We start from the raw sequence: 25,155 nt of genomic DNA on the forward strand, positions 1-25,155 counted from the left end.
ATGTTGTACAATCATAATCGGTCGACCTCTAGTTACTGTAACAGTATTTCGGCTAAAATGTAGCTAGCGGTAGAGCAGTGCTGCACGCAACAAACTGAGCAGACATTTTCCAGATTGATACTCCTGTTTTAGTAGTGTCTGCTCTGCACGCAGTTTGAGGAGTTGAGACATAAAAAGGGTAACTTCTCTATTTCAGTAAAATAATGTTTGTCTTTCGGTGTCCATATGATCGATTTCGGTGGACAGATTATCAAATACAAATGAGTTGAAACTGTGTGTGTGTGGGAAGGAAGGTGCACAATCTCAGCCGACGGAGACGAGACCAAAAAGACAACATGACAAGAAGCAGACATAAACGCTCATGAAAATACCAACTTGATTCTTCCAGAAGGACAACCATCTCAGCAGCACTCCACCAATCAGACCTTTATGGTAGAGTGGCCAGACGGAAGCCACTCCTCAGTAAAAGCCACATGACAGCCCGCTTGGAGTTTGCCAAAAGGCACCTAAGGACTCTCAGACCATAAGAAACAAGATTCTGACAAGGTCTGATGAAACCAAGATTGAACTCTTTGGCCTGAATGCCAAATATAACGTCTGTAGGAAACCTGGCACCATTCCTACGGTGAAACATGGTGGTGGCAGCATCATGCTTTGGGGATGTGTTTCAGTGGCAGGGCCTGGGAGACTAGTCAGGATCGAGGGAAAGATGAACGAAGCAAAATACAGAGGGATCCTTGATGAAAACCTGCTCCAGAGCCCTCAAGACCTCAAACTGGGGGCGAAGGTTCACCTTCCAACAGGACAACAACCCTAAGTACACAGCCAAGACAACGCAGGAGTGGCTTCGAGACAAGTCTCTGAATGTCCTTGAGTGGCCCAGCCAGAGCTTGGACTTGAACCCGATCGAACATCGCTGGAGAGACTAGAAAATAGCTGTGCAGCAACGCTCCCCATCCAACCTGACAGAATTTGAGAGGATCTGCAGAGAAGAAGGGGAGAAACTCCACAAATACAGGTGTGCCAAGCTTGTAGCGTCATACCCAAGAAGACTTGAGGCTGTAATCGCTGCCACAGATGCTTCAGCAAAGTACTGAGTAAAGGGTCTGAATACTTATGTAAATGTGATATTTTTATAAATTAGCTAAAGTTTTTGCTTTTTGTCTTTACGGGGTATTGTTTGTAGATTGATGGAGGTGGGGGGTGAAGAAAATGATTTAAGAAATGTTATAATGAGATGTAACGTAACAATGTGGTAAAAGTTAAGGGGTCTGAATACTTTCTGAAGGCACTGGATCGCGCAAAAACAAATTCGAATGAATATGCTGGCGGGGAGCTCGTGTACCATCTCAGTTCCTCTTCTGCCGTGTGTACCAGTAATAGTTAGTGCATTTTCTTGTTCTAAGACCTCTTATTTTGTCCCCCCCCCCATACGACAGGTGTGCTGGATGCTCTCTGAATGAGACCCTCACCCCCCTCTCCTCCCTGAGGCTTTTTTTCCTCCTCCTAGGTTTTTGTTGGTGTGTGGAGAGGAGAGATGAGGGTTTTTTAGATATGATCTAGAATTGATCTTTAATTCATATTCGTGTGCGCACCCTGTGCACTGTATGTGTGTCTATATGGTTTTGTGTGTTATTTTTTTAAGTTTGTTGCCTTTCTCTCTGTGTGTTCTAGCTGGGGTAAAGACTCCATGACTCCACACAGCTGTGCCTATGATCATGTCATTCAGAGCCATAGCTGCCTCATTCAGAGGCTCGCAGAGCATCACAACCCCTGCTGGGCTACAGGGTGGTTTACGCCACAACTACTACGAACACACGGCTCTCTTCCTCTCCTCTGACATGCACGCGCTCTCTCTCTCTCTCTCAACCTCTGCCATCCCTCTCTCACACTCGCTTTCTCTCTGCTAGAACTCCCCATCTGTCCTCACTACACCCCTCTCCTTCTCCAAAAATAGCCGACTTGCCGTTTCGTTGCGTTCCGGGGAGGCAGAGGCGGGCGGGGGATCTGTCTCCCAGAGGTACTGCAGTGATGCACTGCTCCCTCTTCGCCTGCCTTGTTGCTGCCTTGTTTTGTACACACAGCATTAACACTGCACAATGCACCCAACACTCGTGTTGCATACACCCTCCTCTCCCCTCCCCTCTGCTTTTTCCATAGAGGGAGAGAGGAGGAAAAGGACTGTCAATAAAATAAGAACGAGGGAGAGTGGAGCTTGGTTGCCTGGCTCTCTGGCAGTTTTGCCAGTGGCTCTTTTTACACATTGGCATCTTGTTTAAACCAGGCTAATGACACTGCTGCATCTCCCCTTCATACACACACACACACACACTGGCTGTCACAAACCAGCCTCAGAAACAGTCAGCCCCAGAGAGATGTTTTATGAAGCAATTTAAATGCAGGGATTCTTCATCAAACAGCCTGACCTACTGGATTCTGAACAAATGCTTGGTCATTCTGTGTGTGTGGTAATTGCAGTTTGGTGCCTGTTATTAATGACCTATCAGCTGCCTGACTGTTAGTGCTGTAAATGCCAAGGCATCCTCTTCCTCTATCCTGGGACCTGAAAGTGGCTTGTTGATAGGCAGACTGGGCAGGCAGGGCAGGCAGACTGGGCAGACTGGGCAGGCAGGGCGGACGGGCAGGCAGGACAGGCGGGCAGTAACTGTATCCATTTCAGAGGCTCTGTGTCAGAATTAGCCATCTAATGGGCTTGGCAGTCATCTCTCAGCACTCTGAAAGACCACACACACACACACACACACACGGAAATGACCGGGCAGCCCCCTTTGGCACTGGCAGACAGTTTTGGGATGCAGCCTTTTTAGCCTGCGGCCTCTCCATCCATGCAGCGCAGTCATCACACAGCCCTCCCCAGTGAGTGAGTCAGAGGTGTGTGTGAGGGTCTGGAGTGTGGGCGGCTCTGTGCCACACACACCACCGGGGCAGCAGAGCTAAGGGCCACAGCCCTGTGTGGTGACTCCATGGAGGGACTCTGTGTCGTGGAAAGGACCTGGCGTTATTTTGGCCCGTCTGCTCTCCTCTCTGTGTAGCAAGAGCAGGCATGAGTACACAATACTACCACTTCTACTCCCATTACCACTACGGATGGAGTGGCACTGCCAGTTTTGCTATGCCGTGCCGCCATTCAGAAGTTGGTGATTTGAGGCATGCGGGAAAAGGGGGGCGTTGTGGGGTCACTGGGCAGTAATGTAATCCATCTTGGCCACTGTGCAAGGCATGGTATGCCAACGAGTTCTCCAGCTGCACCATCGAGAGCATCCTGACCGGTTGCATCACCGCCTGGTATGGCAACTGCTCGACATCTGACTGTAAGGCGCTACAGAGGCTAGTGCGAACGGCCAAGTACATCACTGGGGCCAAGCTTCCTGCAATCTAGGACCTGTATAATAGGCGGTGTCAGAGGAAAGCCCATAAAATTGTCAGAGACTCCAGTCACCCAAGTCATGGACTGTTCTCCCTGCTACCACACAGCAAGCGGTACCTGAGCACTAAATCTAGGTCCTTAACCTCTTGCTCCTACCTGGCACGCAGGCGTCTCATCTAGAGCTCTGGAAATGCAAATGCGCTACGCTAAATGCTAATAGTATTAGTTAAAACTCAATAGTATTAGTTAAACTTAAAATACACATGCAGGGTATTGAATTAAAGCTACACTCGTTGTGAATCCAGGCAACAAGTCAGATTTTTAAAATGCTTTTCGGCGAAAGCATGAGAAGCTATTATCTGATAGCATGTAACACCCCAAAAGACCCGCAGGGGACGTAAACAAAATAATTAGCATAGTCGTCGCTACACAAACCGCACAAATAAAATATAAAACATTCATTACCTTTGACCATCTTCTTTGTTGGCACTCCTAGATGTCCCATAACCACTATTGGGTCTTTTTTTTCCGATTAAATCGGTCCATATATAGCCTAGATATCGATCTATGAAGACTGTGTGATAAACGGAAAAAAATAGCGTTTCATAACGTAACGTCATTTTTTAATATTCAAAAAGTCGACGATAAACTTTCACAAACTACTTTTGTAATGCAACTTTAGGTATTAGTACACGTTATTAAGCGATAAAATTCATCAGGAGGCGATGTCAATTCAATAGGTGTCCGTCTCGAAAAAATGTCTGGAGAGAGCTCGACCAAAACATCCGGTCGGAGACCGGAGGGAATCGGTTCCCTTGATTCGGTTTGACCAACAATCAAAGCTGAATCAAATGACAAGACTCTAGACAACGTGTGGAAGCTGTAGGCACTGCAACCTCGGCCTCATTTAATTCGGTTCACTTTGAACAATTCCTGGAAGTAGCGCAAGGATATTTATTTCCATTTTCAGTGATCAGATTTTCCTGCACTTTTCGATGAAACGCACGTTCTGTTATAGTCACAGCCGTGATTTAACCAGTTTTATAAACGTCTGAGTGTTTTCTATCCACACATACTAATCATATGCATATACTATATTCCTGGCCGGAGTAGCAGGGCGCTGAAATGTTGTGCGATTTTTAACCAGAATGTTCGAAAAAGCAGAGGGTCGACTTAACAGGTTAACAGATTCTACCCCCAAGCCATAAGACTGCGGAACAATTAATCAAATTGCCACAGGACTATTACATTGCTGCAACTCGCTGTTTATTATCTATGCATTGTCACTTCACCCTTACCTACATGTACAAATTACCTTTAACCTGTACCCCCGCACTCTGACTCGTTACCGGTACCCCCTGTATATAACCTATATACATTTTTAAAATGTATTTGTTAAATATTTTCTTAACTCTTCTTGAACTGCACTGTTGGTTGAGGGCTTGTTAAGTAAAGCATTTCACGGTAGTCTACACTTGTTGTAGTCGCAGTGTGTGACAAATACAGTTTGATTTAGATCTCTCTGTGCTGTGGAGCACTTCGTTTGTTTTATGGTGCGAAGTCGTCACCAAGGGGACTCCTCCTGCAGGACTGTTCCTCCATTCCTACAGTACAGCACCTCTGGGGGAATCCTGCTCTGCATTTTAAGAGTTTTAACTGAAAATGGATCTCACACTGGATTAAAAAAAAAAAATGTTGAAGTGGAAAATGCATTCTTTATACATCTGTTATTCCTCTTTGGCACCTAGCACAGACTTCTTCCTCTCCATGGCCATGGAAATGTCTCAATCTTAACAAGGATTTTGTTTGATGGAGAAAAATATGGGGGGGGCGAGAGGGAAAATCACACAGGTTTTCTTCCCCGTTGAAAAGCTGTCGGTCAGACACGCCAGTGTTTTCCCCCTCTGATGTGGAGGGGAGGCCATGAGTCGCTGTCTTCAACCTACAGAATGAAACATGACTCCCACCACCCACTTTTATTGCTTTCTCTACGTCTTTGATATGGCACTGAGGGTAAAACAATAAAGGAAAAACGACACATCCCTGAGGGATACCTCGGTCACTGAACCTCCAGCGAAGCCAGACAGAGGAAGTCCGTTATGTACTCACCACTACGTAGCAAGTTATTCTAAAGCACAGGGAGTATGAGAGGCAGCTCTATTTGGAAGTCTAAATGTCACTAGTAAAGTTTACGGCAGGCTGAGCAATGCAACAGGAAGAGCCCAATATAAGAGGGAAAAGCCCTGTTTTATGGCCACATAAATCTGCGCTCAGTCATTGAAGGCCATAACCCGCTTTTTCCTCTAGTAGTCTTTTGCTGGCTCACTGTACTCTTTCTGTGGATTGATGGGGGAATCAGACATGCATATCTACAGAGCAGATATCCTCATAAAGTCTCGCCCTTCCCCTGTGTTATAACCACCGCTCTGTCTCTCGCATGCTCGCTCTCTCTCTCTCTCTCTCTGCTGCTTTCTCTCTGCTCATCTCTGCTTCTTTTTCTCTCTCTAGTTCAGCTTCTCACTCACTCACTCTGTGGTCTAGTTTGACTCTAGCAGTATAGTAACTGTAGCCTGTACTGTGATTGCTGCTGTATACTGATGTGTTTCTGTATTTGATTCTTCTCTTCCCTAACAGATGGAGAGTGAGAAGAAGAGAAGAAAGTACTCCACCAGCAGCAATGACTCGGACACCACTGACAGTGAGCTGAAACTTATGTAGTTAGAGATGATAAAAAGGTCTGGAGAGTGGGGGGGGGGGGATACCGGGGGAGATTAATGGAGAGCTAGAAGGGCGGGATTGTCACCATTGGAGACAAATGAGTTAGGAGTGAGTCATGAAAGCTGTACTCTGACTAAACTGGAGAGATTAGGACAGGGCCGACGCGCTCTGCAGCCAAACACCAAACAAACAGGCGGAATAAACTACAGAGCAGCTTGGCAGAACATTCTCAGCGGCAGGACCCATCACTAGTCTGGCTTCGGCTCTGTCCCTAATGGCACCCTATGAGCCCTGGTCGAAAGTAGTGCTCTGTAGGGAATAAGATGCCATTTGCAACACTGCCGATGCCTGGAACAGTCAGTAGCCTGGCGTCCTCTCTACTACTCTGACAATCTGCTGCTTGTCATCTTGTTTTCTCCGCTCGCTGCATCCCTGACTCTTTGTAGTGGCCTGGGCTCCGATCGAAGACCCAGGCAGTGTCTAGATGTTTACACCTGCATCACCACAACGGCTACTTCCATTAACTGACTGACTGACTGATCACTGTGAGCCACAATGTTGGTGGCCAAGTGATGGACATATGTATGCTTGTGAAGAAGTAGGATGAAATTACCACAAGTCTCTGATCTAAGGTCAGATGAGCTTTTTTTTTATTTTCTTCAATTTGATTAATTCATGATTGGGGGAGGAAATCTGATCTGAGACGTGTGCCTACGGGCAACTCCCACCGCTGGACCAGTGGCCTTAGCTCTGGGCCATGTGCCGGGGGCTACGCCGCTTGATGCTCCCTAAACCAGTGCTTATGAGTCCCGGTAACACGCCAGTGGTCCCGGGCTAGCCTGCATCTGTTCCACATGGGTTTGGGTTATCATGTTTCTAATTGAAGGATCCCAATGATCATTTTTGTCCCTGTGCTACCCCTGGGGCTTGTCATTAAAACAGGCCTTGATGGGTAGCTCTGATTTGCGGTCGCTCTGCAATGTGTGGAGGTACCACACCACAGCCATATCATGTGGACTACTCATAGCCATCTCAACACACACACACACACTGAGATTGCATCATGACGTGGCTCCGAACTCCCTCCTGGTAGTTGGAACGGCACACATTTAAAATAACAACCTGTCACTGTGTACAAATGGAAATGTCAGTTATTGAGGAGATTAGTGTCTCTCCCTTCTCTCCTGTGTTGCTGCAAGGGACTTTGTGGCTTGCTGAGGTGTGATCTTGGTCTATAAATACAATGACTTGATGACGACCACCTCTCGCCACCTGCCTGCTCGTCTTGACTCGTGGACACACACACACGCCGTCACACAGTACAGCCGAGCGGAGGATTCATTCTAGGCCTTTGACTTAAACCCACTCATCAGAGTGACTCTGAAGACTGGAATGACGAGGTCTGCCTCCAGCCCTGTTTAACGCCATCCCTAGATATTGGCTGCTTTCCAAACGGCATCCTATCCCGTTATGCACTTGGGCCCTTAGGGCTCTGGTCAAAAGTAATGCACTATAGGGCATTTGGGACGTTACCCACCACTAGCATGTTGGCTATGGAGGGATTAGGAATATGTTTATCACAAATCAAGTTTCTTCTGATGGCTTAAATGTCTTCTGTTTGGTTCATTACCATTCGGTTCTGGGGTGATGTGGAGGGAAACAAGAATGGACTAGTTGGTGGGAACTGATTATCATGTCACCCGTAGGCTATCAAATGTAAATCATATATATGACCTAAAATACAGTAATATCAGTACTTCTATTCCTTCTAGTAAGTGATACTGACTCGTCGTTGAAAGGTTCTTCAACCCATTAGTGGCTACGACCTTGTGCCTCTCTGTTCTCAGTCTTCTCTGCTTGTATCACCATCTCTATCCATCCACCTGTCAGTTGTTACTGAACCAAACCTAATTATGATATCGAGGCAAGTCAGTCAGACTTTCGGAGCTCCTAAGTTGTGCTCAGTGATTTGAAAATGGCAGCCTCCTGTCTCTTCTGACTGTAAGTCACTCTGGATAAGTTAACATGTAAATCTGAACCGTAACTGTTACCGTGTCATTGTTTGCAGGTCAAGTGACCTCCTGGTCCAGGTCCTCCAAGAACACTGGGACCAGCAGCACCTGGGTCAGACAGGAGCACAAGAAACCGTCTGAGGTAAGTCACTGCCAACTCCATGCTATACACAACTCACTGGTGAGTCTCAAATGGCACCTTATTTCCTTTATAGTGCACTTCTTCTTCTTTTCTCCAGGGTCAGAAATAGTGCACTATATAGGGAATAATGGGCCCTGGTGAATAGTGTGCCACTTGGGATGCAGACACTAATAATAAATAATACATGGGATTTAAAGTGCCTTTTTAAGAAATCCAAGGCGATTTGTACAGCAAGAGAGTAAAAAACAAAACCAGGATAAAACTATAGAATTAAAAAGAAATAAAAACGACAGTTTTTTTTTTTTTCTGGATCAAAAATATGCTTAGGTGGTGTCTGGGGGCGTGGCAATGGGTGTGGTCGGCCTGTTGCATGGATGAATTTTCGAGGCCCTCATCTTGGCGGTGTGGAGTGTTGCATTTTTAAAGCACATTTTCTGCAATATCACGTATTCTGCGATGGAGCTGAGAAAATCTATTTCATGCATTTGTCTTATGCTGTGTTTTTCTCAAACATAACAAAATCAAAACTGCGAAATGAATTGTTTTTGAGAATTTTAAAATCTCCCTGAGTATAGACAGACAGATATTTTACACCCTGAGGTGGCCCGCCCAAGGATTTCAATGGCAGAAAAATCCTTGGCTACTTAGCTTAAGCTAAAGCTGAGTAAGGGCTGAGGGGAAAGCCAGACTGAACTAGTCGGTTTTTAGTCAATCACTCAATCACACTTATTATCACACTTATTTATTAAGCCCTTTTTACACCAGCGGTTGTCAAAATGCTTATATAGAAACCCAGGATGGGTCGAGGGATACTGTGGCCCTGTTCAGGGTTGCGACTGGCTGGGGGCAGAGAGTTGCAGAATTTGGGGGCAGCAGCGCTGAAAGCCCGGACCCCATGGCGTGCAGTCTTGTTTTTCGGGGAGGGTGAGTATTCCAGCAGGTCAGAGGTATGAGGGGCAAGGCCATGGAGTGCCTTGTAGGATCTTGTAGGTAATGTGCAATTTGACAGGGAGCCAGTTAAGGTGGTGGGGCTGATGTGTTCCCAGGGTTTGATGTATGTGTTGACCCTGGCAGTGGAGTTCTGGATGTACTGAAGCTTATATAGGGCTTTGCCTGGACACCCCGAATAGGACTCCAATGCAGTAGTCCAGACATGATGTAACAAAGGCATGTATGAGTGTCTCCACTACCTGGTCCGTGAGGGATGGCCAGAGTCGGGAGATGTTGATGAGGTGGTAGAAGGCTTATTTTGGTGATTGACTTGATGTGTGACTCGAAGGAGAGAGGGGTCCAGGATGACACCCATGTTTCAGACCTCTGTTGATGGGCAGATGGAGCAGCCGTCAATCGACACCATGACACACTTTCTTGAGGGGAGTCTTGGGAGCCATCAGCATGACCTCGGTTTTATTGCTGTTGAATTTGAGTAGTTTGGATGTCATCCAGTTTTGGTATCCTGGAGACTGGGGTGAGAGGTGGGTTTAGTTTGGGTGTCATCCACATAGCAGTGGAAGTTGAGAACATGGCAGCGGATGATGTGGCCCAGGGGAAGCATGTATATGATGAACAGCGGGGGTCCAAGCACAGAACCCTGAGGCAGGGGGTTTGGAGTCTCCAAAAGACAAGTACTGTTTCCGGTAGCCGGGTAGGACTGGAACCAGTTGAGTGGCGTTCGGACCGTATCCATGCGGTTGTGGAGGATGCAGAAGCTGTCAAAAGCAGCAGAGAGGTAGAGCAGGATAAGGATATTGAAGTGGCGAGAGTCTGCTCTAATTAGGAGGTTGTTGAACATTTTTACCAGTGCAGTCTCTGTGCTGTGCTTGGACCGGAACCCTGAGTTGAAGAGGTTCATGCATGTCATGGCTGGTAATTGTTCAAGTTATCGGGGTCCAATCCTTGTTTCTTTAGAATGATTTTGGGGGATAACTGAAGCTGCTGGTAAATGGAATATATTTTTTGACTGAAAAAGGTCCAGAAACAAATTGCACACCTCAAGAGAGCCATTGATGGAGGAGTAATCCAGGGGCTGGAGTAGTCTGATAGTTGAGAAAAAGGTTCCAGGATTGCCTGTTATTGAAGAGGTTGTAGTATACTGATTTTGCCTGCGAGAGAGTGTCCTTTTAGTCCTTGACATGCTCTCTGTAAGCCTCTAAGTGAACTGTGAGACCAGATTCTTTATAGACCCTCTCCAGTTGTCGGCCAGTGGACTTCAAACAACACAGCTCAGGGGTAAACCCTCGGGGGGCAGATAAGGTCCTAGTTTCCAGATGGGCAACGGCGTCCAAGCTGGAGGAGAGGAGCGTGTCATAGTGAGACACGAGCTCCACGGCAGAGGACGGAAGAGGATCGGGGCTGTTGTGTTTTTGAGGCCTGTTTCCTAGGACTGATGTGCTGACAGTTTTATTGTTCCTGTATGTAATGTTCCGTTTTTGCCGCAGCTTGGAAAGATCCAGGCCACGCAGGTTGGAGGGTGTTAAAGCCTGTCGGTCCAGAACATGGCCTTTTGTCAATGTGTTGAAACCTGTACATGCTGTGTAATGTTGAAACAGTCCAGGAGAGACAGGAACTTGGCAGAAAAGCCACTATTGTTGGAGTTGACATGGATGTTGAAGTCACCCAACAGTAGGGCAGAAGGTAACATGGCGCAGACGGACATGAGGACCTCTGAGAGTAACACAGAGGAGTGTTTTGGGAGGGCGGGAGATGAGCACAACTTGCTGAGGTGGAGGACCAGCCATGCGAAATGCCAGACGTTCAAAAGATGTGGCATTCGGTATGGGAAGCACTTTGAAGTCTGTACGATGAATAACAGCAAGCTCCCCCGCCCGACCGACCCACAGAGCGAGGTTTTTTGTAGGTACACACAGCCTGGTGGAGTAGCTTGATTAAGCACCAGAAAGTAATTTGGCTGCTGCCAGGTTTCTGTTAAGCACATCACGTCGATATCTTTATCCATGATGGTATCATAAACCAACAGTCATTTTTTATTGGAGAGCGCGAAAGTTGAACAGCGCAAAAGTGTTGTATTGGGTCGGAGAGGAGGAGGCATGGTGAACAGAGCTGTCCACAGCTTAGATTTGCACCAGGGCAGTTCACGTTACAGTTCATTTGACTCACTGTGTGTGTATTTCCTGTGTGGTGTGTGTATTTCCCGCGTGGTGTGTGTATTTCCCGCGTGGTGTGTGTATTTCCCGCGTGGTGTGTGTATTTCCCGCGTGGTGTGTGTATTTCCCGCGTGGTGTGTGTATTTCCCGCGTGGTGTGTGTATTTCCCGCGTGGTGTGTGTATTTCCCGCGTGGTGTGTGTATTTCCCGCGTGGTGTGTGTATTTCCGCGTGGTGTGTGTATTTCCCGCGTGGTGTGTGTATTTCCCGCGTGGTGTGTGTATTTCCCGCGTGGTGTGTGTGTATTTCCCGCGTGGTGTGTGTGTATTTCCCGCGTGGTGTGTGTGTATTTCCCGCGTGGTGTGTGTATTTCCCGCGTGGTGGTGTGTATTTCCCGCGTGGTGTGTGTATTTCCCGCGTGGTGTGTGTATTTCCCGCGTGGTGTGTGTGTATTTCCCGCGTGGTGTGTGTATTTCCCGCGTGGTGTGTGTATTTCCCGCGTGGTGTGTGTATTTCCCGCGTGGTGTGTGTATTTCCCGCATGGTGTGTGTATTTTCTGCGTGAGCACTATGTCAGTAGCCATTTTTTAAACATGTAATTTTTTATTTATTTAACTAGGCAAGTCAGTTAAGAACAAATTCTTATTTTCAATAAGAATTTGTGTTAACCCACTGTTTTGCAGGCAGTTAACCCACTGTTAACAGCTCGGGGATTTGAACTTGCAACCTTCCAGTTACTAGTCCAATGCTTTAGCCACTAGGCTACCCTGCCGCCCTAGGCATCCCGACGCACAATCCCTAGGTCGTGGTGCGCCCGTAGGGAAAACGGGGCTTTAATCCGGGTAGACAAAGTGGTAGAGTTCGGCAAGGAGTACCTTATCCGTGTCATGATGGCATCCCCATCCAGGCATGGGGCAGGCCAGTGAAAGGTCCTGGGGTACAGTAGATCTCCCAAATCAGAGGAGCCAAGGCAGTAGTAGTAGAATCCACATCACTGTACAAAAACACACCGATAGCTCCTGGCAAGCTAGTTAGCATCCAGTTGGCTCGTGTCCAAATAACTTGGTTAAGTGGTAGGAATGCAGAAAACGTGTGGGATCTACCTGTATAGTTATCCGAGGAAGGCAACTCTGCTGGTAGACAACCCGCAAAACGAAGGTTTAGTTGGTTGTAGTCAGGTAAAGGATAAGGAGGATAAGCGGTAGCCAAAGCATGCCAGCGTACTCTCCCGGAAATGGCTGACTGACCTACTGACTGACTGACTGGTGATTAGGTTGTTGGAGTCCCATGAGGTAATGATAATGTGACTGATTGATTGCTGATTTGTGTTGTGAGCCTGTTGCTGTGGTGGTGGTGGGATAATGGTCGATGATGTCCTCATGAGTTTACTGGTGTTTATGGTGTGGTGGGTCCATTGAGGTAATGATAATCCACTGAGGATAATGACCGTATGATAATGACAGTACAATAATGCAGTGTTTGTTCCTACAGTAGATGGCCTTGTGAGCTGTGCATTGTGGGATGTGTTGGAATCTGTACACCATGTGTGCATCCCAAATGGAACCATAAACCCTATATGGTGCATTATGTTTCACCGAAGCCCGATGAGTGAAAAGGATGCCATTTGGGATGTAATAATCCCATGACGTACCTGGGTGGTCCTTTGCAGTAGGCCTTGCTTTTTTAGAAGAATGTCCTCCACTTCATATTTTGGTTTAAAAACTAACAATTTAACTAAACCAAGTGAATCCAGTGATGATATGATTATGGGTTTGCTGGCTAATTATCAGGTTTGGTGCCCATAGGTCCATGGAAGGTAGGCACTATGGGATTTTAAATGACCGGCCCACATAGGACTCCAGTCAGAAGTAGTGAACTATGTAGGGTATAGAGTGCCATTTGGGACTAAGCCCTCGATAGAAAGATGGCAGGAACCTCCTAAAAAGCAGTACCTACGTTTCCTTCCAGATGATATGTTAAGAAGCGCTCTCTCACCACAGGGTAGGCTGCTGAAATGAAAACCACTCTCAGTAATTACAAGGTTTCTCCTGCAGCCAAAGCTGAGCCCTGTTAGCCTACTTTTTGCATCAGATGTTTGGCTTGGGAAGTGTGGAGGATGGTATGAGAAGTAGGCCCTAACTACACTTGCACTCGTCTGTTATGAGAAGGAAGGAGACTTTTGAGCTCCATAATTTTAAGTATATGAAAAATATACAAAACCTTAAAAAAAACTACTATATTTGTGCCATCTGTTATGCTGCCATGTTATTATGCAAGGATCTTGTCATTGTTTCGGAGGGATTTGATTTGAAGTGTCATTCCTTAGACTAGTCTGAGAGCAAGGACACTGTGAACCAGTCGTGTGTTCACTGGCTTTGACAATTCAAAATCAGGGCTTTAGCGAGATCCCTTTGTTGTGTCTCTGGAGGATGCTGTGACAGTTGTCAACACGTTACCAACATCGGCAAGGGCACACAGAGCCTTTCCTCGGGCTCTAACACTTCTACAGACTGAACAAAAACAAATGTTTTTATTCATATGGCTCGTGTTCATTTGTGATTCTTTGGGGGAACTTTGCTTGTTTACCGCTTGATAAATAGCTGCTGGCTAAAATATGGAAATGTAATGACAATGTTGTCCTCCTGTGTGTGTGTGTCATGATTGAGTAAATTTAAATGACCAGGTTCTAATGTATTGTAATGCTAAATAAAGGATTGTTTGTCTTGAATGAGGTCCATAGGTGTGAATGTGTTTAGTTAGTTTAGCATTATGTAGATTTGATTAGCGTTCAGTTTCCGTGTGCTTCCTAGCCAGTATTTTCAATACCTACGTACTCAGTACTTTCAATACTAACGTGCTCAAGAATGACTAATATTAGGAAACAAGATCTCTCCCACTCTACGCCCAGAGGAAGGAAGTTGCCTTTGCAGAGCATGCAGGTGTGAAACTCACTCACACAGGGGAAGGGATGGGTGGGGTGTCCGAGTCTCCGACAGTCGCCCAGCTGCTGGAGCTCATTAAGGCGGGTAGAAACAGCTGTGCAGATCCACGGCAACCAGATGCAAACAGCTGCAGGAATGCGTAGATAGGGGTGCCCTGTCCCCCCCGCCCCCGAGTGAGCGGCTGCCAGTGGCTGCCAGTGCCAGGCCCAGTGAATAGCTGAGTGGCCTGCCTAGCTGGTTGGATGTCACTGGTCCGCGCTGCTTCGCATGTCGACACCAACCAGAAGAGAAACGGGCTCCAAGATCCCCGCCAGCCTCCCTATTAAAATATCAATGTAGGCACTGTGGTCTGGTGCCAGGTAGAGGAATCCTTACTGCTGCATAGAAACCATCTGAAATCATCAACCGATGCCAAGAAGACTAGAGCTGGACGAGGAGCCTGGTTTCTCTGTTCTCAGGCGCAGGCAAGCCAAGCCCCACTCACTGGTAAAATGGAGATGCTTATCCGAGTGCACGCATCCAATCGCGCAGTGTGTTTTGTTCTTCGGTCATGCGGAACACCTCTATTTTACTCTGCAGTTTTCCGTGATCTTCATGGCAACAATTTTGATGGTTGGATACCTGGGTGGGGTAGGCAGCTCCGGCTGGGCTTTTTGGTGCTGGGAGGGAAATGGAGAAAGAGTTCTGGCACATTAAGTGTCACAAACAGCTTCTTCAAAAGCGGCAGTCTAGGTTTCACCCAGGACCTGGTATCTGTAGGGGAAAAGCGGCCTAATGTTTGCTATTATCTCCCTCCTGGTACTGCTGGCTCTGCATGCCTAATTGATCCAGAAGAGGCTCAACTCTTTGTTTCTCTCTGATAAGTGCAAATCATTCTCCCTCAACCAATTCTGCATTGTTGCTGCACTGGCCACTCTCAAGGACATTGTGGACATTCAAGGGGCCAGAGTTTTCCTTAATCTCTGTTTTATTGAAAGTTTATGGAAGGAACTTTTTACAGAGTAACTGAATCTTAGCCAGAAAAGCAAAAAGGGAAGACATTTAAGTTGACATTGGATGTGTCTGCAGCATCTTGCCGTGTATTTTCATAGCTTACATTTAGGATGCAGTCAACCCCAACTATGGCCTCGTGTATTTGACATGCCAAACTTTTCAGAACAGTTTGAGTTGGCCGACCTTCACGTCACTGACGCTTGATATTGGGTTAAATGCAGGAGTTTAGTGGAGGGTGAACGCCGTTTACACACCTTCTTTTATTTGTGGTGAGGCTGAGGCAGGCTGCAATGCAGAGGAGACACGGAGGAAGCGGTAACAACTCAAGCAAGCAGATTAGAGGGGTTAGTACAGTGATTCCCAAACTTGGGGTCAGGGACCCATGTGGGGTCCCTTGAGAAAATCTGTACAGTTATAAAAATGTCATACGTTTTCGTTTATATCGATAGTTGTTCGTCTGCAGCATCTCACTGCTGGCTTGTCTATGAAGCTAAGTAGACTTGGTCCTGGTCGGTTCCTGGATGAGAGCCCAGACACTGCTGGAAGTGGTGTTGGAGGGCCAGTATGAGGCACTCTTTTCCCACTGGTCAAAAAAATATGTAATAATAAAATATCCCAGGGCAATGATTGGGGGCATTGCTCTGTGTAGGGTGCTGTCGTTCAGGTGGGATGTTAAACGGGAGTCCTGACTCTCTGGTCACTAAAGATCCCATGGCACTTATCATAAGAGTAGGGTGTTAACCCTGGGGTCCTGGCTAAATTTCCAATCTGGCCCTCATACCTAATCATCCCCAGCTTCCAATGGGCTAATCCCCCCCCCTCCCTCCTTCTCACCTAAAAGGTAGATTCAACTTGGTTCAACCTTCTAGGCAGAATAGTTTTTGTTTTTGTTCCATTTAAGTAGGTATTCTTCCCCTCATTTCAAGCAGGTTAGTGTTTTTTTGTTTGTTATGAATCTTGTTCTGGAGGCACAAAGTCATAAATTAGATTTTAAACCCAACCTTAACCACACTGCTAACCCTAATGCTTAACTCTAACCTTGTTATATTCAGACCAAAATTTAAAATGTTTTCAGAAATCTTTACAATATTGCCAATTTTGACTTTGCTGCTGGCCTATCTGAAGAGAAATCGCTCAGTTTTGCCTTCACGACAACTCATGACAATAAACATCAACCAGGTCATTTCAATGCCATTTTAGAAAATGCAGACAGTGCCGACATATTACGCATGATGATATTTGCATACATGGGCTCATTTCAGAAGTGGATTGTTTTAGAAATGACACTGAAACTAAACCAAACCCCCCAAGTGCTTTTGGGGGATCAGCGACATGCCCACCCTCTCCACCATTGAATTTATTTTGAAAACAAATGTGAGCAGGTCAAGAAAAAACATTCTACTCCAAAATGCATGAAAATGTAAATGTGTTGACACCGTCTGAAATATAACTGTTGCGATGTAGGGAGATGAGGAGCAAAGTGGTGGCTGTGTGCTCGTGGCTCTCATTTGCACCAATGCTCACTCTGTTTGCTACAAATATACTTGTAATTTGTCACTCTGACTTAAAAAAAAAAAATTTAAGGGAGTGTTCCTTCATATTGCACGCAGACATAAAAATGGTACCCAGAATTAGAATAACTCCTGGATATGTTAAAGGTCTTAATTGCCAAAATCTCGCACTATCCCCTTAAAAGCGCAACAAAAAATAAAATAATAATTAAGCGAGGGCGCCGCTGCTAAATGAATATAGGGTAAACACTGGTGACTGGCTTTTCTGTCCGACAGTACATGCTCTTCTGTGGTTCTGTAAAGGATATAGCTATAGCCTAGCTGATCTCTCAGCTCACTCACTCGCACACACACATCACATCCACCCTGAGCCAGGGGTTATCCAGTGAGCCAGAGGAAATCCTCCCTGCCTCTCCAGAGGGAATAACCTCACCTTGGGAACGGGAAAAGGCGGACTCTCCTCATCTCAGGGACGGTTCAGCGCACACCGCAACCCAACCTGGCGAACATGCTGTCCCAGCAGTCCCTTCTTTTTCTGACTGTCTGTCTCCCTGCCCCGGCATATACTATGTTCCATGTCCAAGAGCTTGCTGTGGTTCACACACAGAAGTGAAGTTATTGGAAGAACATCAGGCAGTGAAGCTTCCCAGTTGGAGTTTGTCTTGGGAAAGAGGGAATTTTATTTTCTCTTTTTCGCTGTCTCACACTCTCTCTCTCTCTCTCTCTGGTTGTATATGACATGATCAAATGCTGGTTTTGCCGGCCATGTGTAGTAGAGGGTCCTGGCCTTGGTCTCTTCCTCTGTTGGGTACTGACACCAAGACGGCCCTGGTGCCTGGGCCTGCAGCTCCGTGATAAGGTCAGATGTGTCCAGCGACTGAGGATCAACTCTCAACCGCTGCTCTGGAACGGCAGGGCTCTAATCGTCTCTGGAATGGCCAGGGAGGGGGAGCTGGGGGGCTGGGTATGCTGCCTGCTCTGTGGTATGTGGAGCTTCCAGAGTTGTCAATTTTATTTGAAATCGGTTGGTTCCAGGAAGGTAACAAATTGAAAACAGGGTTTTATATGGTTAGTGTTCCATTACAAAGATAACATATTTCTCTCTCTTTTTTTGTTGTTTTAAAACATGACACAGTAAACCCTCAGTAACTCTTCAACGTCTCAAATGGCGAGACTGACTAGCTACCAAATGGACAAACATCATTAGTGTGTTTTTGTCGGGAGCAACACGGTCTAATTAGTCAGGCAATGCCCACATTATTCTGACATATTTTAGAATGTAAAAATTATGTGAATGTCAATGTATAATGCCATTGTATAGGCCTATATATTCCTGTAGTGGTAATGCATACTTTATTGCATACATGTTGGAGGGGGTTTTCTTCTATAGGCTATTACAAGAATAAAATGTAGGTCCTTGAAAGACCTTGAATTTGACTTTCCAATGTCGGTATGAACCATATTTAGGCTACTTGCTCTGCCCACAAATGAAAGCGAGAATCACCTGCTGTTGAAATTATGCGTGCATAGTTTGATGTCCTGTCATATCTTGACCCGGGCCAGTATGTATTTTTTCCATTTGTGCCAGTAGCTTTAAGTTGTCACTGGCTAATTGACCTGAATATGGAGACCTGCGTTGCGCGTAGGGCCTACTTGTCTACCACTTTATGTAGCTGTTAGGGATGGGGGGCACTTTTCCGCGAGAAGACAAACAACACTCGAGCTCTGCCACCTTCCACCGCAGATGTGTAGGCCTACATAAAAGCCTCCTTCACTCACGCCGCCAAACTTACCCAAGTAAAACTGACTATCCTACCAATCCTCTACTTTGGCGACGTCATCTACAAAATAGCTTCCGATACTCTACTCAGCAAACTGGATGCAGTTTATCACAGTTCCATCCGTTTTGTTACTAAAGCACCTTATACCACCCACTACTGCGACCTGTATGCTCTAGTCAGCTGGTCCTCGCTACATATTCGGCGCCAGACCCACTGGCTCCAGGTCATCTACAAGTACATGCTAGGTAAAGCTCCGCCGTATCTCAGTTCACTGGTCACGATGGCAACACCCACCCGTAGCACGCGCTCCAGCAGGTGTATCTTCTCGCGTCTTGTGACGGCCGGCCGCCCAACAACCTGCCCGCTCGACCCTATCCCCTCCTCTCTTCTCCAGACCATTTCCGGAGACCTTCTCCCTTACCTCACCTCGCTCATCAACTCATCCCTGACCGCTGGCTACGTCCCTTCCGTCTTCAAGAGAGCGAGAGTTGCACCCCTTCTGAAAAAACCTACACTCGATCCCTCCGATGTCAACAACTACAGACCAGTATCCCTTCTTTCTTTTCTCTCCAAAACTCTTGAACGTGCCGTCCTTGGCCAGCTCTCCCGCTATCTCTCTCAGAATGACCTTCTTGATCCAAATCAGTCAGGTTTCAAGACTAGTCATTCAACTGAGACTGCTCTTCTCTGTATCACGGAGGCGCTCCGCACCGCTAAAGCTAACTCTCTCTCCTCTGCTCTCATCCTTCTAGACCTATCGGCTGCCTTCGATACTGTGAACCATCAGATCCTCCTCTCCACCCTCTCCGAGTTGGGCATCTCCGGCGCGGCCCACGCTTGGATTGCGTCCTACCTGACAGGTCGCTCCTACCAGGTGGCGTGGCGAGAATCTGTCTCCTCACCACACGCTCTCACCACTGGTGTCCCCCAGGGCTCTGTTCTAGGCCCTCTCCTATTCTCGCTATACACCAAGTCACTTGGCTCTGTCATAACCTCACATGGTCTCTCCTATCATTGCTATGCAGACGACACACAATTAATCTTCTCCTTTCCTCCTTCTGATGACCAGGTGGTGAATCGCATCTCTGCATGTCTGGCAGACATATCAGTGTGGATGACGGATCACCACCTCAAGCTGAACCTCGGCAAGACGGAGCTGCTCTTCCTCCCGGGGAAGGACTGCCCGTTCCATGATCTCGCCATCACGGTTGACAACTCCATTGTGTCCTCCTCCCAGAGCGCTAAGAACCGTGGCGTGATCCTGGACAACACCCTGTCGTTCTCAACTAACATCAAGGCGGTAGCCCGTTCCTGTAGGTTCATGCTCTACAACATCCGCAGAGTACGACCCTGCCTCACACAGGAAGCGGCGCAGGTCCTAATCCAGGCACTTGTCATCTCCCGTCTGGATTACTGCAACTCGCTGTTGGCTGGGCTCCCTGCCTGTGCCATTAAACCCCTACAACTCATCCAGAACGCCGCAGCCCGTCTGGTGTTCAACCTTCCCAAGTTCTCTCACGTCACCCCGCTCCTCCGCTCTCTCCACTGGCTTCCAGTTGAAGCTCGCATCCGCTACAAGACCATGGTGCTTGCCTACGGAGCTGTGAGGGGAACGGCACCTCAGTACCTCCAGGCTCTGATCAGGCCCTACACCCAAACAAGGGCACTGCGTTCATCCACCTCTGGCCTGCTCGCCTCCCTACCACTGAGGAAGTACAGTTCCCGCTCAGCCCAGTCAAAACTGTTCGCTGCTCTGGCTCCCCAATGGTGGAACACACTCCCTCACGACGCCAGGACAGCGGAGTCAATCACCACCTTCCGGAGACACCTGAAACCCCACCTCTTTAAGGAATACCTAGGATAGGATAAAGTAATCCCCCCTTAAAAGATTTAGATGCACTATTGTAAAGTGGCTGTTCCACTGGATGTCATAAGGTGAATGCACCAATTTGTAAGTCGCTCTGGATAAGAGCGTCTGCTAAATGACTTAAATGTAATGTAAATGTAAATGTGTATCTCACTGACCATCCCTAAAGCCAACACCTCATTTGGCCGCCTTTCCTTCCAGTTCTCTGCTGCCTGTGAATGGAACGAATTGCAAAAATCGCTGAAGTTGGAGACTTATCTCCCTCACCAACTTCAAACATCTGCTATCTGAGCAGCTAACCGATCGCTGCAGTTGTACATAGTCCATCGGTAAATAGCCCACCCAATTTACCTACCTCATCCCCATACTGTTTTATTTATTTACTTTTCTGCTCTTTTGCACACCAGTATCTCTACCTGCACATGACCATTTGAGCATTTATCACTCCAGTGTTAATCTGCTAAATTGTAATTATTTGCCTACGTCCTCATGCCTTTTGCACACAATGTATATAGACTCTTTTTTTTCTTTCTTTTTTTCTACTGTGTTATTGACTTGTTTATTGTTTACTCCATGTGTAACTTTGTTGTTGTCTGTTCACACTGCTATGCTTTATCTTGGCCAGGTTGCAGTTGTAAATGAGAACTTGTTCTCAACTAGCCTACCTGGTTAAATAAAGGTGAAATAAATAAAATAAAAAATGTGGAAGTGCGACATCGGCGGATGCGATGGATTGAGACACATCCAAAGCTAGATGTCTCACGTGCCCGGCCCGCCACGGGAATCACTAGAGCGACAAGGACATCCCGGCCCGCCACTGGAATCACTAGAGCGACAAGGACATCCCGGCCCGCCACGGGAATCACTAGAGCGTGGGACAAGGACATCCCGGCCCGCCACGGGAATCACTAGAGCGTGGGACAAGGACACCCCGGCCCGCCACGGGAATCACTAGAGCGTGGGACACTAGAGCGTGGGAATCACTAGAGTGTGGTACAAGGACATCCTGGCCGGCCAAACCCTCCCCTAAACTGGACAACGCTGGGCCAATTGTGTGCTGCTGCATGGGTGTCACGGTCGGCTGCGACAGCCCTGGATCGAACCCGGATCTGTAGTGACGCTTCTAGCCCTGCGAACCAGTACCTTAGTCCACTGCGCCACTGCGTCAGCACAGCCGATGTCCCCTTATAGTGCGAGGGCACCGTGGCTGCTCCACTTACTCATTCCTAATGGCAACAATGTCCATTACAGGCTAGAACGCTTATGCAAGGAGATACTGGTAGCGTCCAGGTTTCCTTCATAGCTTACAGCTGAAGCTTACATCAATTCATTGTTTGGGATAATAGTCAAACCATGATACAAAATATTGCTGATTTCAAAGTTGATTGTCACTAGAGTTGCAAAGGGTCGGAAACTTTATTCTGGAAATTTTCCGGAAGTTTTCCGTGGGAAGTTGAGCCCTGGAATTTGGGGAATTTTGCTTAAAGTTAACCTTTTTTGTTGGTTACACACAAGGCAATTCTAGGTCTTGTGGCATATTTTGGTTAAACTATCCCCAATTCAATGGAATAGCAACCCTCTGCATGCACAGTGCATTCTTCCATCACATATGCAGTGCACTCTTCCATCATGTACAGCTGATTCTCAAGATCTTTCACACTAATGAGATGCTATTGAGCACTACTACACTGTCTGAGCCAAGGACTACATGCTTTCTGGTAAGATTTGATTACAATACTGGGTGGGGCGAATATATGTTATGACATTATTATTTTTTGTTAACTAGTAAATAGTAGGCTACAGCAAAGTGTGTTTAAATAATTTCTAACTTGTTAACAATTTCTGCTAGTAGTTTTTGCTACCATGTGGGTTTAGCTTGCTTGAGCCTGCTAACTGAGTGTTAATTCCCCTGATTACGTACATATTTCATTTTAAAACATTTATCTTACAAAGGAGTTGTTTAATCTAACTGCTTAACTATTTATCTGTACATGAAATTGTTTTTATTGGGACTTTCTTTGAATTAAAAGAAACTCTTTACAGGAAATGCCACGGGCACTATCTGATATGTGGAGACATTTCACTGGAGCTAAAATGGGGTTAGGAAAAGCTGTGTACATTTGCAAATACTGTGCCAAATCATATGTGAAGAATGCAACAAAGATACAGAATCATCTGGCCAAGTGCATAAAGTTCCCTCAGCGCTCACAACAACCAATTTCTGACAAAAGTCCCTCTACTTCTATTCAAGGTGAAAATGATGAATCTGACACGTTTTCGATAGCAACAGCTCATGGTCCTCGTGGAATCAGAAGTTTTTTTGAATCAATGGAGGAAATGCTGATTAATGTCTTGCTCGACCTGTGTATGTTACTGGTTCACCTCTGCTCACAGGCAGTGTGTATCAGAAGAGATTTGTGAATGTTCTTCGCCCAGCATACACCCCTCCAACCAGACATGTTTATCTACTCATTTGCTGGATGCGGAGTTCAAGTGGAGGTCAAGCAAATCATAGAGAAACCAGACTGTATTGCAATTATCTCTGATGGGTGGTTGAATGTTTGTGGACAAGGAATAATTAACTACATCACCCCTCAACCAGTATCCTACAAGAGCACAGACGCAGTGGACAACAGACACACTAGTCTACATTATAGATGAGCTGAAGGCAGTCATCAATGACCTTGTACCACAGAAGGTATTTACACTGGTGACAGACAATGCTGCGAACATGAAGGCTGTTTGGTGTAAAGTGGAGGAGTCCTACCCTCACATCACACCCATTGGCAGTGCTGCTCATGCATTGAATCTGCTCCTCAAGGACATCATGGCACTGAAAAAAATTGATACACTCTGCAAGAGAGCCAAGGAAATGGTTAGGTATTTGAAGGGTCAACAAGTTATGGCAGCAATCTATCTCACCAAGCAAAGTGAGAAGAATAAGAGCATCATATTGAAGCTGCCCAGCAACACATGTTGGGGTGGTGTTGTCATCATGTTTGACAGTCTCCTGGAAGGGAAGGAGTCTCTCCAAGAAATGGCCATATAACAGTCTGCTGATGTGGACAGCCCCATCAAGAGGATACTCCTGGATGATGTATTTTGGGAGAGAGTGGTAAGCAGCCTGAAACCTATAGCAGTAGCCATTGCACGGATTGGGGCAGACCATGACATCCAGTCTAATGTTTAGACTCTGCTTGCAGATGTAAGAGAAGAAATCTGTACTGCCCTGCCCACTTTACTGTTGCTCCAAGCAGAGGAAACTGCAGTTCTGAAATACATCTAAAAGCGTGAAGACTTCTGCCTGAAGCTCATACACGCTGCAGCGTACATGTTGGACCCCAAATGTGCTGGCAAGCGCATCCTGTCTGGTGCAGAGATCAACAAGGCCTATGGTGTCAACACTACCGTGTCTCGCCACCTTGGCCTGGATGAGTGCAACGTTCTTGGAAGTCTGGCGAAGTACACTTCCAAGCAAGGGCTTTGGGATGGAGATGCAATATTGCAGTCGTGCCAACATATCTCATCAGCCACCTGGTGGAAGGGACTTTGTGGATCTGAGGCTCTTTCCCCTGTTGCCTCTATCCTAACTCTAATTGCCACCAAAAATATTATTCACTAATTTCATCTCCCCCGCCTCACGTCTCTCCCAGTCAAGATCATCTTTGCTCGAGCACCTAACTGTGTGTGTGTGAGAATGTCATTGGTCTTAAAGAGACAGCGCACACTTTAAAATGTATGTATGTATGTATGTATGTATGTATGTATGTATGTATGTATGTATGTATGTATGTATGTATGTATGTATGTATGTATGTATGCATGTATGTATGTATGTATGTATGTATGTATGTATGTATGCATGTATGCATGTATGCATGTATGCATGTATGTATGTATGTATGTATGTATTCTATGTATGTATGTAATGTTGTATGTACAGTACAATGTATGTATGTATGTAGTATGGAATGTATGTATGTATGTATGTATGTATGTATGTATGTATGTATGTATGTATGTATGTATGTATGTAATAACTAATATGTCTTATTGTATGTATGTATGTATGTATTCACCTGTATGTTGTATGTATTTCTATGGAAATGTTGAACAGTACAATAAAGTAGGGAATGTCTGTAGCCCCATGACATGAGCCAAAACAAGCTCAATAACTCAATACTCTTATTGAACATGAATTCACCTGTATTTGCCCCCCCGGGTATTCAGTATTGTCATACTAAACCTGATTTCTGTATCAAAGTCCAAATACTGGTATCGTGACAACACTGGTTTTTGTGTGGATGTGAAATAGTTTCAGGAAGGGTTGGACTGGACAGTGAACTACAACTGAAGTGATGGGCTCTTCAAATTGACATGGTATAGGCCTATATGGATCATCTATGGGAGCATCCATTCAAGACATTTGCTGCCATTTGAGTTTCTATCCAAACTTTATTTATTACATTTTCTAAATAGGTTTTGTTGCCCAATTAAAGGTCAATACACTCCATGTAAAATTATTCACAGGCTAACTATAAGCCTTCCACAACCATAAGACCCACTAATAATTTAATGATTTTTATCAAAATAAAACGTCCCTTTTTCAGGACCCTGTCTTTCAAAGGTAATTTGTAAAAATACGAAACTTCACATATCTTCATATGACAGATTTTGATTAATTTTTTATGACCGATTT

The 25,155-nt window shown here is 46.1% G+C and overlaps 1 protein-coding gene across 2 annotated transcripts in view; it reads left to right on the top strand.

The window, feature by feature from the left end:
* Positions 1-25,155, top strand: part of LOC118390902 (protein Jade-1-like) — a 154,101-nt gene that overhangs the window by 8,065 nt on the left and 120,881 nt on the right. For both annotated transcript variants that reach the window (XM_035781645.2, XM_035781646.2), the window contains 2 exons: positions 6,023-6,086; positions 8,175-8,260. In XM_035781645.2, the coding sequence (XP_035637538.1) occupies positions 6,023-6,086; positions 8,175-8,260 (150 nt within the window). The remainder of the gene's footprint in view (positions 1-6,022; positions 6,087-8,174; positions 8,261-25,155) is intronic.

The sequence above is a fragment of the Oncorhynchus keta genome, chromosome 12 (assembly GCF_023373465.1).
Source record: "Oncorhynchus keta strain PuntledgeMale-10-30-2019 chromosome 12, Oket_V2, whole genome shotgun sequence".
NCBI classification, from domain to species: Eukaryota; Metazoa; Chordata; class Actinopteri; order Salmoniformes; family Salmonidae; genus Oncorhynchus; species Oncorhynchus keta.